This window comes from Monodelphis domestica, chromosome 5 (genome assembly GCF_027887165.1).
Source record: "Monodelphis domestica isolate mMonDom1 chromosome 5, mMonDom1.pri, whole genome shotgun sequence".
Taxonomy (NCBI): domain Eukaryota; kingdom Metazoa; phylum Chordata; class Mammalia; order Didelphimorphia; family Didelphidae; genus Monodelphis; species Monodelphis domestica.
In genome coordinates, this window is record NC_077231.1 from 91763266 (window position 1) to 91777485 (window position 14220).

General features: G+C 41.6%; 1 protein-coding gene across 2 annotated transcripts in view; it reads right to left on the reverse strand.

The window, feature by feature from the left end:
• Positions 1-14220, reverse strand: part of GLT8D2 (glycosyltransferase 8 domain containing 2) — a 42837-nt gene that overhangs the window by 8339 nt on the left and 20278 nt on the right. For both annotated transcript variants that reach the window (XM_007503350.2, XM_056798784.1), the window contains exons 3-6: positions 12950-13042; positions 7365-7533; positions 4758-4875; positions 3253-3337 (exon numbers count right to left, since the gene is read on the reverse strand). In XM_007503350.2, coding sequence (XP_007503412.1) covers positions 3253-3337; positions 4758-4875; positions 7365-7533; positions 12950-13042 — 465 coding nt within the window. The remainder of the gene's footprint in view (positions 1-3252; positions 3338-4757; positions 4876-7364; positions 7534-12949; positions 13043-14220) is intronic.

A 14220-nucleotide genomic window follows, 5' to 3' on the forward strand; every position in this document is an offset into this window, starting at 1 on the left:
ACCCTTACTACTTCTCTGCCTTGGAACCATTACTTGTATCAATTCTAAGATAGAAAATAAGGGTTTTACATATATATATATATATATATATATATATACATATATATATATATATATATATATACACACAATATACCTGGAGCTAAAATATATGAGGTTCCAGGTTTGGCAAAGAAGACCCATGGTCTTTCTGAAGGATAAAAATGTTTAAAAAGAAAAAAAACCCAGCAGACATTTTCACTAAACCTGTCATTCAGCAGATACTGTGAAAAGGGAATTCTTTGTTCCCTTTGCCTATTCTGAGTTCACACTTGTGAAAGGGAATCCTTTATTTATTCCCTTTGCCTCTTTTGAATTAACACATATTTTCATTGAATCAACAAAAGTTTGAACTAGGTAGAGAGGAGCTCACAAACCACTGAGAGAATTCACACCCTTAGAAATTTGATCAATAAGGAAATTGAACTTCTTGATGAGAAATTGACCTTCAGAGGCCTTTGATAAGAGTTGACACCTTCAGAGGATGAGAGGTGTGAATCCCACAAACATTGCCCCCTGGGCAGTGCTGGACAATTTGGAAGTTGTGATTGATCCTTGTGAAAGGGGGAAGGGACAAGGAGCCACTATAAAAGGCCCTGATTTTCTAGGGCTAGGGAAGTCCACTCCAAGAAGGAAGTCAGCTTCAAGAAGAAGGTCAGCTTCAAGAGGAGTCAGCTTAAGGAAGAAGATTGGCTCAAGAAAGGAAGTCGGCCTCAAGAATCACCTTCAGCTCGAGTCATTGTCTTGACCTGCCTCTTAGAGGGAACTTGGGTAAGTGGATAGCTGATTTTCCCTTCCTGTCTTCTGGAGAGAGTTTAATTCTCAGTTGAAAGTCAAAAAGTCTTGGCTGAGTAGGTTAATGTCATCTACCCTTTTGTATTTCTCTACTTTCCTATTTCCACCTCTTTTGTAAATAAAAGCTATTAAAGATCACTTTGACTTTGAGCAATAATACTTTGAATCATATATTTTAGTCAAACCTTAATTTTAACCCTTCCAATACTGAGTCTCTTCTCTATTGCAAGAACCTATGCTAGGTGCCATGGGAAAAGGAAGGGAACAAATATGTACTAAGCACCTTCTATGTGCTAAGCACTGCACAAATACTATCTCATTTGATCCTCACAACAACCCTGGGAGGGAAGTGCTATTATGCCATTGTTATGGAGGCTACAATGATGACAGCATCCCATCCTTAAGGAGCTGAAAAATGGCATTTAAAGCTCTTTACAACCTGATCCCTCCCTGAACAATTCAGTCTAACTAACCTACTTTTTCTTCCTCACACCCAGTCAGCCATCTCTCACTCCCATGCCTTTGCCTTGGCTCTCCTTCCAAACATAGAATCCCTGGCTGCCTTTAGGACTCAGCTCAAGCATCCCCTTGTCTAGGAGGCCTCTCCTTGTCCCACCCCTTCAAAGGGTGTCATCCTTGACACATTCATTGACTTGGTGAATTGGTTGATTGGTTCAGGGATTCAGACAAAGAGAAAGAAGTGGATCCAGTTGGGCAATGATGGTGCTGAGCAACAATAAAATACACTTCAATCTTTAGATCGATGAGTAGATGGCAGGCTGGCCTTGGGAAGGAAGACCTGGGTTCAAGTTCTGCCTTGAAAACACACACACACACACACACACACACACACACACACACACACACACACACACACACACATGACTTCTGCCCCCAGGCAACTCTAAAATTGGAAATTACTGAGGAGCTGAATTTCCTACACTGATTAAATTAAAATTTGGAATTTTTCCATTGCCAATTATATATTTATGTTGTGTTTTTAAGCTCCAGTGGTCAACCCATTAGGTAATTCATGCAAGTGCTATTTTCACTACTTTACAAAAGAGGAAACTGAGACTCAGAGAAGCAGCGTATAAGTATTAGAGCTGGGATATAAAACCAAACCAAAAATTTGACTTTTAAGTTCAGGGCTCTTTTCATTAGTCAATGTTCCCTTCCCCTACCCCTTCCCCACTGCCATACTCATACCCATCCTGGGCTTTGGGCCATGCAGAGTTCAGAAAAATAATGACAATCCTAGTACACATTTCAGAACAGTGACTAGATCCCTGGATCTGGAGTCAAGATGACCAGAGTTAAAATCTGGCCTTAGATACTGGATATCCTGGGGCAAATCATTTAGCCTTGGTTTGCCTCAGTTTCCCCACCTTCAAAATAGAGGGAAAAAAGGAGTACCAACCTCTCAGGGTTGTGGTAAGGATCTAAGAACTGCACAGTGCCTGACACATTTAATTATTAGCTATTATTATTCTTACTTCAGGGTTTATAAAGCACTGTCCTCCTAGCAATCCAGCGAACTAGTAGTTGGGCACTTTTCTTTTGGAGGGGAGGAGTGGTCAGAACTCCAAGTGAGGAAACTCCCTCTATCCGTGCAGATCTGTAACTGTCCGGTAACTTGGATGCTTAGAGAATTGCTGTGGACTGGGAGACATTCATTGCCCTGTGCAGGAACCCCTCATGTTAGAGGCAGGACTTGAATCTCTATCTTGGCTCCAAAGTCCCTTTCACTATCCATTATCTCATGTTGCTTCTCAGAATAAAGAGCACAGATTTTATTACACCCACTTTATTCCTGGGGACATTTTGGATCTGAGAAGGGGGGGGAAAGACCTGCCTATAGTCACATAGCTAGGAAATAGGAGACTAGGAATAGAATCAGGATCTCTTGCCTTCGAGTCAAGTGTTTTTCCTCCCCTAGGATCCCGGTAAAATGTGGCTGGGAGCTCAATGCAAACAATACCTACAGACTTTTGCTCCTTTCTTCTTCTTAAAAAAAAACAACAAACCCTTCCCTTCCATCTTAGACTCAATACTGTGTATTGGTTCCAAGACAGAAGAGTGGGAAAGGCTAGGCAATGGGGGTTAAGGGACTTGCCCAGGGTCACGCAGCTAGGAAGTGTCTGAGGCCAAATTTGAACCCAGGACCTCCCATCTTTCTAGGGCTGGCTCTCCATCCACTGAGCTACCTAGCTGTCCCCTGCTCCCTTATTCTCATCACTCACAAATAAAACCTTGCTGCTACATGGAGAACAGTCCTCATTTCCAGCCCATTCCCAAATTCCATCTGAAGTCAGGATTTCTCCACATGCAACCCAAACAACTGAGCCTTTTGTCCATTCAGGAAGTCCCTTTGCTCATGGGTGGCTCCTTTCCAAGGGTTCTTGGCAGGCAGCATACCTTGTACGATGACATCATCATCCAAGTAGATGACTTTCTCATGTTTGTGGATAAGCAGAGGGAGATAAAACCTCACAAAGTTCAACTGTTAAAAGAAGGAGAGAAGAAAAGCTCTGAAGGAGGTATTTTATCCCTGAAGGTCTTTCAGCGTTACTTGATGATTCAAAGACTTAGAAAATCTCAGTGTGATTGAAACCTCTCCCCCAGTAAGGAAACTCCCTGTGATTGGTGATTCTTTTCAGTTGTATCTGACTCTGTTTCACCCCAGAGTAGTTCACCATTTCCTTCTGTAGCCCATTTGACAGATGAGGAAACTGAGGCAAACTGGGTTAAGTGACATGCCCAGGGTCACAGAGCTCATAAGTGTCTGAGGCTGGATTTGAACTCAGGAAGATGAGTCTTCCCGACTCCAGGCCTGGTACTTTGACCATTATGCCACCTGCCTGCCTCCAAGGAAACTCCTTACACTCCGGCAGACCAGCACAAATAGTCTTAAAGAGTTGCTTTGGTCTTTGGAGTCTCTGCTCCAGCCTTTCGGTAGAGTACAGCTGATACTATCTCCTGGATACCCCAGGACATCATATATTCAGGGTTACCAGCAGAGACGTGCTGGAGCCAGCTCATACCAGCTTGTGGGAGTCAATGGTCAGATTTTAAATATGAACATTTACACCTTAGAAATCGGCAAACACAATAAATCTGGGCATGATTTGTTTTGTCGATTGCATAGAGTTAAGAAAGTGATTTTTAAAGTGTTAATAAAGTAGATTAAACTTTTTTTAAACCCTTACTTACTGCCTCAGTATAAATTCTAAGACAAAAGAGACCTGACTCTCTATCCACTGAGCTACCCAGCTGCCCCTCAGTTCCCTCATTTTACAGATAAGTAAACTGAGGCTGAGAAAAGTATCTAGTTTGAGGTCATGGAGATCAGACTTTGAGCTAAACCGAATTTTCGAGTCATTGAACCTGTTTGTCTCAATTTCCCAATCTGTACTGGTGGGGGGAGTTTTCTCATAGAGGGTGCTCTATACCAGTGAGATCATATGCCCATACCAAATCATTAAATAAACAAAAGCTGGCCCTTCCCTTTCTTTCTCTTTTTTGGGATACATTAAGGTTTCTAAAAGCATTTTCCTAATAGCCCTGTGAGTGTTATTTGGGAGCAGACATACTCTTGGTGTGACAGAAAAGTTGCTCACATTCCAAAAGTTTAGTCCCCATAGTAACTCCCCACCCCACCTCATAAAGTTTTTAAACAAATTAAAATTTTATTAAGGCTTTTGACTTCTACACTAAATTTCCTTGATTCAACCTTCCCTCATAGAGGAGAAAAATCGTCAAAACTAGCCAACCACCTGTGGGCAATAGAGTATGCAATGTTCTGCTCCTGTTGTCCCCACCAACCCCCCCACCACCAATGACCAAGGAAAGCCCCAATAATTTCCCTGGATGCCTCCCCTTCCACGCACGAGTCTCCCAAGCAGGCTTCCCTTGGAACTCACAGGTTGTAGCAACTCAGGACGTGCAGTGTCTGGTCGGATTTTTCCTTTGAGGACCATTGGGTTGAATTCCACAATTTTAAACTTGATTTCCCTTAGTTTGGAATGCTCAATCCATTTCCTGAAGAGGTGATAAAAGTCAAGGGGCATCATGATTTTAGCAGCTGGAGAGGGATTACTGGATAGACTGGAGAAGGGAGAAAATGGTGCCAGGGAAACCAACTTTGATGATTACAATAGTTCAAGCAAAAAAGTGTTGAATGTCCGAACAAGGGTGGTGGCTCTGCCATTTTTAGAACATCTGGGATATCTTAGGAAGATGCAGCATGGCATCATGAATAAGAAGGCTTGTTCTGATGTCCCAAAGACATGGGTTCAAGTCCTGCCTCCCACATATAATTGCAGTGTGACTGAGTTATATTCCTCTTCAGTGCTCACCAAAGCAACTATATTCATGTAGTTCCTGGGCTTGTATTGGTGGATATACTCTCAGATATTTTATGCTTTCTCTGATTATTTTAAATGGAGTATCTCTTGCTCTCTCTTTTTGCAGGACTTTGTTGGTGGCATATAGAAATACTGATATTTTCTGTAGGTTTATTTTATATCCTGCTGATTTGCTAAAACTACTGATGATTTCAACTAACTTTTCGGTCAAATCTCTAGGATTTTCCATTCATGTCATCTATTGTCTTCCAAAAGAGGGTTTTATTGCCTCCTTTCCCCTTGTGATTACTTTGGTTTCTTTCTCTTTTCTTATTGCTATTGCTAGCATTTCTAATACAATACTAAATGATATTGATGAGAGTAGGCATCTCTGTTCACTCTGATCTTATAAGTGTGAATCTTAAAACTGCTCAGACTCTACCTTGAAACATTTGGCTAAGGCTATTCCCCATTTAAACAATGGGGGTACTTAATCAGGAATGTATTGGGAACTTTAACATTACTCCACCCATACTTAGACAGTACTTTAGGGGAAAATAAAATTGTAAACTCCTGATGGAACAATGAAAAAAGTCCCTAACTCATACTTATAGTAAAGCTAGAACCTTAAGCTAGGTCTGTTTTTAGATCTAATACAAAAGGGTGCTAAGTACCTATAAAAGTTAAATTAATCACTAAAAGGTCAAGCAACTTACAAAGGGCAAGCTTAGCAAGAGGTGTGAAGTTTTAGTCTACTCAGGGAAGGTGATAACAAAAGAAGATGTACAGTCCTGTGGAAACCGTCTACTGTGATTGGTAGATGTGAAAATTTAGGGGAGGTGACATAAGAGAAAATTCTCTTTAAAAGGAGGTCAGGAGCTCAGAGCTGGGGCTGCTGAACTTAGTTGAGTTTGGAAGCTGAATTGGAGGGTCTCTCTGAACTTAGTTGGAGTTTTTCTTGGGACAAAATCTTATGGTGAATGGATAAAAGACTGACTAGTCTCTCTTAAGGCTAAGCCTAGGCCTTTTCCTACTATTTCCTCTTGCTCTGTCTCTCTCCCTTCCCGTAATTCCTTCATTTGTATTAATTAAAATCTCCATAAAAATCCAGCTGACTTGGGTATTTTTATATTTGGGAATTTTTCCTATGGCGACCACTTATTTTTTATTTAATTCAAGACACTAAAATTATCTTTACAGTTTTGGCAATTCACAGTCTTGAAACCCATATTTTTGTGGTCACATAAGGAAGGTTTCTATCCTATCCCCATTACAGACAATGTTTACTGCTGGTTTTAGGGGTGAATTTCTTATCATTCTAAGGAATAATCCATTTATATCTCTGCTTTCAAGTATTTTTTTTTAAACCCTCACCTTCCACTTTGGAATCAATGCTGTATACTGGTTCCAAGGCAGAAGAGTGGTATGGGCTAGGCCATGGGGGTTAAGTGACTTGCCCAGGGTCACACATCTAGGAAGTGTCTGAGGCCAGATTTAAACCCCGGATCTCTTATCTCTAGGCCTGACTCTTAGTCCACTGAGTCACCCAGCTGCCCCTTCGAGTATTTTTAATAGCAACGAGTTGAAAATAAAGTTGTATTTTTTTATCTGTCCAGATTCACAAACCCCATGGAATCTATCCATGAATTCCAAGTTAAGAACTAGTAGTCTAAGACCATAAAGGATAAGGAAGGGGATGATCTTCTTTGGTAAAAAGAGTTTTCTCTTTCAGGATGTTCCCTGTGCTAGTGAAATCCCAGGGCCAGGTCCTATCTTCTACTTCAGATGTTTAAATTTAGAGGAAAGGTGATGCTTTCTGCTTAAGTGATTTATAAATGTTAGTGGATGATGCCAATTATACAGAGACATTTCAAACCGTTTTGGTCCTAGGATCCAAGATCTAGGGCTGGAAAGGGCCTCAGCACTCATTTATTCCAACCCCCTCCTTTTATAGAGGAGGAAGCTTGGTGTAATCTTCTGACTCAGCTAGAATTCCTCTTGTTTCAACATGGCGCCCGTGCTTCCCTTGCTGCCAGTTATGCCCCCAGGCACCTTGTCATCTATGTTGTGATTACTTGGTTATGATGACTCAATCCAGTCCCCAAAGAATGGCAGTGTTTACAAAAAGACAATGGTTGTTAAATGGACAAATACAAAGCAATTCCTCTAAAGCAGGTTGGTTACCGGATGTGAGAGAGTGTGTTCCTCAGACCGACCACGTAGAATAAGACATTGGCATCTGTGTTGCTGTAGATGCTGTTGATGGCTGCCATGGCGGCACCCATCCTGCCTGCCGCTGCACACACCACCACGGGAATCTCTTCTTCCATTTCCTCGGAATCCTCAGCATCATCTGCAGGCATTGAATTAAAAATCAGTGCAAGGGCAAGTCCCGAGAAATGCCAGATGTGGATGGATGGGAACCAGTAGCAATAATCACCAGGACCGAACAGGAAGCTCACCTGAAGACAACCACTGTGGGGAACAAGTCCGGAACTGTCCAACACATAGTTATTTTGTTTGTTTGTTTTAAGCCCTTACCTTCCATCTTAGAACTGATACTATGAGTTGGTTCCAAGGCAGAAGAGCAGTAAGGGTTAAGCAATCCCAACTGTTAAGTGACTTGCCCAGGGTCTCACACAGGTAGGAAGTGTTTGAGGTCAGATTTGAACCCAGGACCTCCTGTGTCCAAGTCTGGCTCTCTATCCACCGAGTCACCTCATTTCCCCATGAGATGATATTTCTAAAGTACTTAGTATAGTCCCTGGAACATAGTGGATGTTTAATAAATGTTGGCTGTTATTATTGTTGTTATTATTACATATTATACATGACAATGATGCCAAACATACAAAGATGTTTCAAATGGTTATTCATCATAGGATCCAAGACCTGGAATCTATTATGTACTATAAATATTGTACAAAATATTAACAACATTATAATATATTACATATGTAATAATATAATATAAAATAGTATATAATAACATTATCTATAATAATTATATATTATATTGAGGTAAAACTTTCTGAACAAGTCTATTCTACCTTTATTATTTTTTTATAAACCCACATCTTCTGTCTTAGAATCAATATTGTGTATTGGTTCTAAGGCAGAAGAGTGGGAAGGGCTAGACAATGGGGGTTAAGTGACTTGCCCAGGGCCACACAGGAAGTATCTGAGGTCAGATTTGAATCCAGAACCTCCTGTCTCCTGGTTTGGCTCTCAATCCTCTGAGACACCCAGCTCCCCCCACCCCCATTCTACTTTTAGAATAGTTCTAATTGTCGGCAAGTTTTTCCTGGCATAAAGTAAAGGACTCCTCTGTGCCCCTCTGTGCCCATTGCTCCCAGTCTGGCCTCTGATAGAACAAAACTGCCTTCCACATTACAGCCTGTCAGTTACTTGTAGACCATTAATCAAACTTTCCTAAGCTTTCTCCTCTTCAGTCTAAGCATCCCCAGATCATAAGCTTTGGGGCTAGAAAGAACCCCTCTGTTTTAGAGATTAGGAAACTGAGGCACAGGGAAGTTAAGGGATTTGGCTAACATGGCAGAAAGAAGTAGTGAGACAGCCTCCAGGACTTGGATCCAAGTTCCCTCACTCCAAACTTTTGCCATTCCTTGTTTTTTCATTGGGCAGAGAAGAAACCAGCCGGACTGAAAAGGAGCTTGGCTGTTGGGAGTTAGAGACAAAAGGTTAGGTAGGAAGGCTAATGTGTATCAGGTCTTTATTAGGTCAAGGGAGCAGTTGAGATTCGATTTGGTGAATGTTCCAGATTGCTGAGGTCAATCATTTCACATAGTGGGCAATGAGGTAGGACAGTGAATAAAGCAGACTGGGAGTCAGGAGGATCTGGGTTCAAATTTGACCTCACCTGCTTCCTAGCTGTGTGTTCCTGGGCAAGTCACTTAACATCAATTGCCCCGCCTTTTCTGCTCTTCTGTCTTTAGATACTTAGTATTGATGCTAATACATAAAGTAAGGGTTTAAAATATGTACATATTTTAAAATTATAAAGCACCTAGTATATGTCAGGCACTGTGTTTAGTCCCTGTAGATAGACAAAGGCAAAATAGAGAAACAAAAAAAAGTTCCTCAAGGAACTTACATTCTTTGGGGGAGATAACCCTAATCAACAAGCACTTATTAAGCACCAACTATATGCACTTGCCCTTACCTTCCTGAATTTAAATCTAGCCTCAGACACTTACTAGCTGTGTGACCCTGGGCAAGTCACTTAACCCTGTTTGCATCGTTTCTCATCTGTCAGATAAGCTGGAAAGGGAAATGGCCAACCACTCCAGTATCTCTGCCAAGAAAACCCCAAATTGTCACAGTCCCAAAGAGCCAGACACAACTGAATGGACCCAACAACAAATGTGCCAGGAACAATACTAGGCACTGGAGATCCAGAGACGAAGGTGAAATCATCCCTGCCCTCAGGAAGCTTGCCATCTCTAGGAGGGAGACAACCTCTATCCTGGTCAATACAACATAAGAGGTCATTTCTAGGGCAGGGGAGGGAGAGCCACACTAGCAGCCGGGGATCACCAAAGGCTTCCTTGTAGAAGATGACTTTTGGGCCAGGCTTTGAAGCAAACATCGCGATGTTTAAGCACGATGAACTTGGCAGTAGCCGGGAGAGCTTGGAAGAAGGAAACAAGAGCCATGAATGAAGCTGGAGTTGAGGGATCTGAATGAAGTAAATAAAGACCCAAACGAGGATCGGAAAGAATCAGGAAGGACCCGAGCCGTCAGCTCATCCAGCTCCCTCATTGGACACCTGAGGGACCTGAGGTTGGGAGAGGCTAGATCACGTGTCACACACCTAACGCGCAGACGCGATTTGAGCTCCCGTGTTTCTGGTTCTATCCATTGCGCCACGTTTCCTCCGGGATGCTGCCGATGGATGGATGCATCCGAGATGATTCTAAGCTCCGAGCGCGAGAGACTAAGAAAATGATGCTGCTTTTGAGAGGGACGCCAGGCTTGGAAAGGAGCCGGTTTGGGGATTTTAGAATGAATTCAGCCATGAGTCTGAGGGACATTGAGTCGTGCAAGTAGAAATTATCCAAGGAGAAATGCCTAATTGGTCTTCAGAGATATGGAATTGACCTCCACTCAGAAATGTTTTCCAGGTCTTTTAAGGGACTCTTTTTCATTCCCAAGACTCTAAATTTCGAAGAAGTTGCTGACCTACTATGGCAGAGGGAGAGTCTCCATCTGAGAGTTCCCAGGGCTAATCAAACCAGAGATCCAGTCCCAGTTCCTGTCCTCATTCATGTACATTCTCTTACCTGACCTTTCTTGTGACTCAAATAAAAAGGGTCTTAAATTATCTTCTTTTTTTTTAACTGAAAATTAAATTAAATTAATTAATTAAGAATCTTTTCCCTCAGGGCCCCTAGATGGCTCCACAAAGAGTGAGCTAGGTCTGATGATGGGAGATCTTGGGTTCAAATTTGACTCAGACACTTCCTAGTTGTTTGTCTCAGGGCAAGTTACTTAACCTCAATTGCCTAATCTTTACCATTCTTCTGCCTTGGATCTTCTAAGACATAGTAAGAGATGGAAAAAATTGCAATTCCCTTCTCCATTAGTATAAACAGTAGATATTTGACTTTACCTAGAATATTTTTTTAACCCTTTTCTCCCTAGAATCAATACTGTTTATTGGTTCCAAGGCAGACTAGTGAGTGGTTAGGGCTAGGCAATGGGGGTTAAGTGACTTGTCCAGGGTCACACAGCTAGGACATATCTGAGGCCAGATTTGAATTCAGGACCTCCTGTCTCTAGTCCTGGCTCTCAATCCTCTTAACTACTTAACTGTCCCCACCTAGAAAGTTTTTTAAGTTCTTTAAAATATTTATGCAAGCCCAAATAACCTTTTTAAAAATGACTATTGGCTTCATCTTTTATTTAGTCTATACAAGTTTTAATGAAATGTTCCTGCTCCTGCAGCAGCCCTACTGTAAGGAGAGGGCCCAGGGTTATCCCTAGGACAATCCAAAGCCTAGGGCCATAGATAGTATGCAGAAGTATGCCCCAGATGAATTTGGGCCAGGCCTCCTGAATATTTCCCATGCCTCTCTAATGAGTGAGATTGTTAAAGTTAACTGTCAAAAAAGATTCACCTGGATAAGACCTCACATCAGGTAGGTACTATATCTGGGTGATCATATAGGTCCCTGGGGGAAGCGGAACTCCCTAGAGATCAGGGCAGCTGCTTTGAGTTACTCAGATTTAGGTGTGTGTCCTTTCATTTTTTTTCTGGGTTACATAAAGCTGGTCCCATACTCAATCCCTTGTTAGCCTAAGTGCTTGCATAGACCCTGAGGGCTCTCTCTTGTTGTAGTAACTAGACAAGAACTCAATTCTCCAGTTCTTAGGGAGACGTTGCAAGGAGAGAAGTCAAGGACAGCTTCTTTGCCCACCATTTTGCCAGAACTTAGCTTAGGTTATGGCTCTTGTCTGGGCCATTAAAGGTTGGTCTGGCAAACAAAGTCACTCACTGGCTACAACCAGCCACAGACAATCAGACTAGAGGCAGATAATTATTGGGATAACTCATCAACTTGACAGATATCACCAGCTTTGGGACACCATCCCATCACTACCTGTTGGCTCTCTGATTAAAAGATGGCGCCATGAACTCCAAGCCTCCATTGAAGAGCCAGCTCAACCCAGACGTCTTCTTATCTCTCAATTGGCAGTACTGTTGTGGGACTTCTCTCATTGTTCCTGTATGGGGTACCTTTTCTCATCTCTCCATCCATTCACTCTCCCATCCTCTTCACAGTTCCCACCCCAATTTTCAGGTTCCATTTATATTTTGCCTTTCTCTAGTGGATCTTATGCAGCTTGGAGGTACAGTGGTGAGAGTGCCAGGTCTAGAGTCAGGAAAATTTATCTTCTTGAGTTCAAATCTGGCCTCAGTCATCTATTATAGATAGCTATGTGATCCTGGGCAAGTCCCTTAACTCTGCTTCCCTCAGTTTTCTCATCTACAAAATGAGCTAGAGAAGGAAATAATAACCCATGCTAGTATCTTTACCAAGAATACCCCAAAGAGTGGGCAGCTGGGTAGTTCAGTGGATAGAGAGCCAGGCCTAGAGACAGGAGGTTCTAGGTTCAAATCTGGCCTCAGACACTTCCCAGTTGTGTGATCCTGGACAAGTCACTTAACCCCCATTGCCTAGTCCTTTCCACTCTTCTGCTTGGAACCAATACATAGTATTGATTCCAAGATAGAAGATAAGGGTTAAAAAAAAAAAGAATACCCCAAAGAGAGTCGCAAAGAGACTGACCCAATTGAATGACATCAATAACATTAGACTGTAAGCTCCTTGAGGACTGTGTATGTGTATATTTAACTCCCTAGTACTTAGCAGAATGCTTGGCACATAGTAGGCTTTTAATAAATGTTTATCAATGGATTTATTGAGATAATTGGGATCTGATCTTACTACTGTCTACCTCTGAACACAGTGAGATAGCATCATGGGAGCATGAATTTAGAGCTGGAAGGGAACTTACTGGTCATCTGGTTAATTTATTTTATAAATGAGGAAACTGAGACCTAGAAACATAAAAACTTGTCCAGATTCAGATAAGGAGTAAAGAGCAGGGAAAGAATTTGAACTCATGTCCTAGACCTCCAAGTCCTTGCATGTCTTCCACTGTATCAAGTGGACCAATAGTAATGATCTTTAGACCCCAAGCCTGGAATGGACTCAACACAGTTAAATTGATTTTCAGCTTACCTGGTTCATTCTTGAGCGTAGACACCTTATAAGCTTTCTTGTATAGAATGGCACAGATAGTCACAACAAGCAGGAACAGCAAAATTTGATTAACTGAAATTGTAAAAATAGCAAATTAAAATTTGACCTATCAAATCAAAATCAATCAAAGAACAGCCTCAACAGACTAGATTTGAAATCAATGGATTGGCCTCAAATTGCCATCTTGGTAATCTTGGGCAAATCATTAATTTCTTTTGGCCTCAGTTTCTCCATTTAGAAAATAAGGGATTTAAGTGAACTCCAAGGTCCCTTTCATCCATTGTCCAATGATGACAGCTATATGGTGAATCTATAAGAATGATGTAGGTTTTACCTCTTTATTCTTGTTGATGGCTCTCCCCATTCTCATCCCCATATGAATTGCCCTAGATACTAAAATGACTTTGTTTCCTCTGATGAATTAATTTGTTAGACTAATCTCTTTTTTGAGTAATCACGGAACCTGTTGAGAAGGAAGCCAACACAATGTCTCCTGCCCTCAGAAGTGTCTGGGGAACCCCAGCAGCCACAGAGAATCCAATTCCCATTTAGTGTCTGAGGATGGGATCTTCTGTAACAGTAGTGACCAACTTTGATGACTGTATCTCTCCTTGTTATAAGCCAATGTGGACATCGCCTGGATGGTTCTTTAACAAAATTATTTCTGTGGTCACATTTCTAAGGCATCGTCTATGATTTTAATTTGGGCCAGAGAGGCTCATTGATGAGGAGAATAGTTAATTAAGGTTTATCCTGTGGTATCAAATAATTTTGTGACTCAACACTACTTTTCTTTTTTATTAATAACGATAATAATACATTCCTATAGTGTTTTTAAGTTTGCAAAGGGTTTTTCTCACAGTGATTCTATGATGTATCAAAGTTATCATTCATCCTATTTTACAGATGAGGCAATTGAGGTCTAAAAAAGGTTAAATGGCTTCCCTAAAGCCAAGCCCCTACTAATTCTCTTATTAAGCAGCACATGGATGATAACAAAGTGTGAAACGACACAGTTTAATCTACCAATTTCGTCATACTTCTTTTTTTTTTTTTAAACCCTTACCTTCTGTCTTGGAGTCAATACTGTGTATTGGCTCCAAGGCAGAAGAGTGGTAAGGGCTAGGCAATGGGGGTCAAGTGACTTGCCCAGGGTCACACAGCTAGGAAGTGGCTGAGGCCGGATTTGAACCTAGGACCTCCCGTCTCTAGGCTCGTCATACTTCTAAAAGAATGTGGAAGAGTTATTG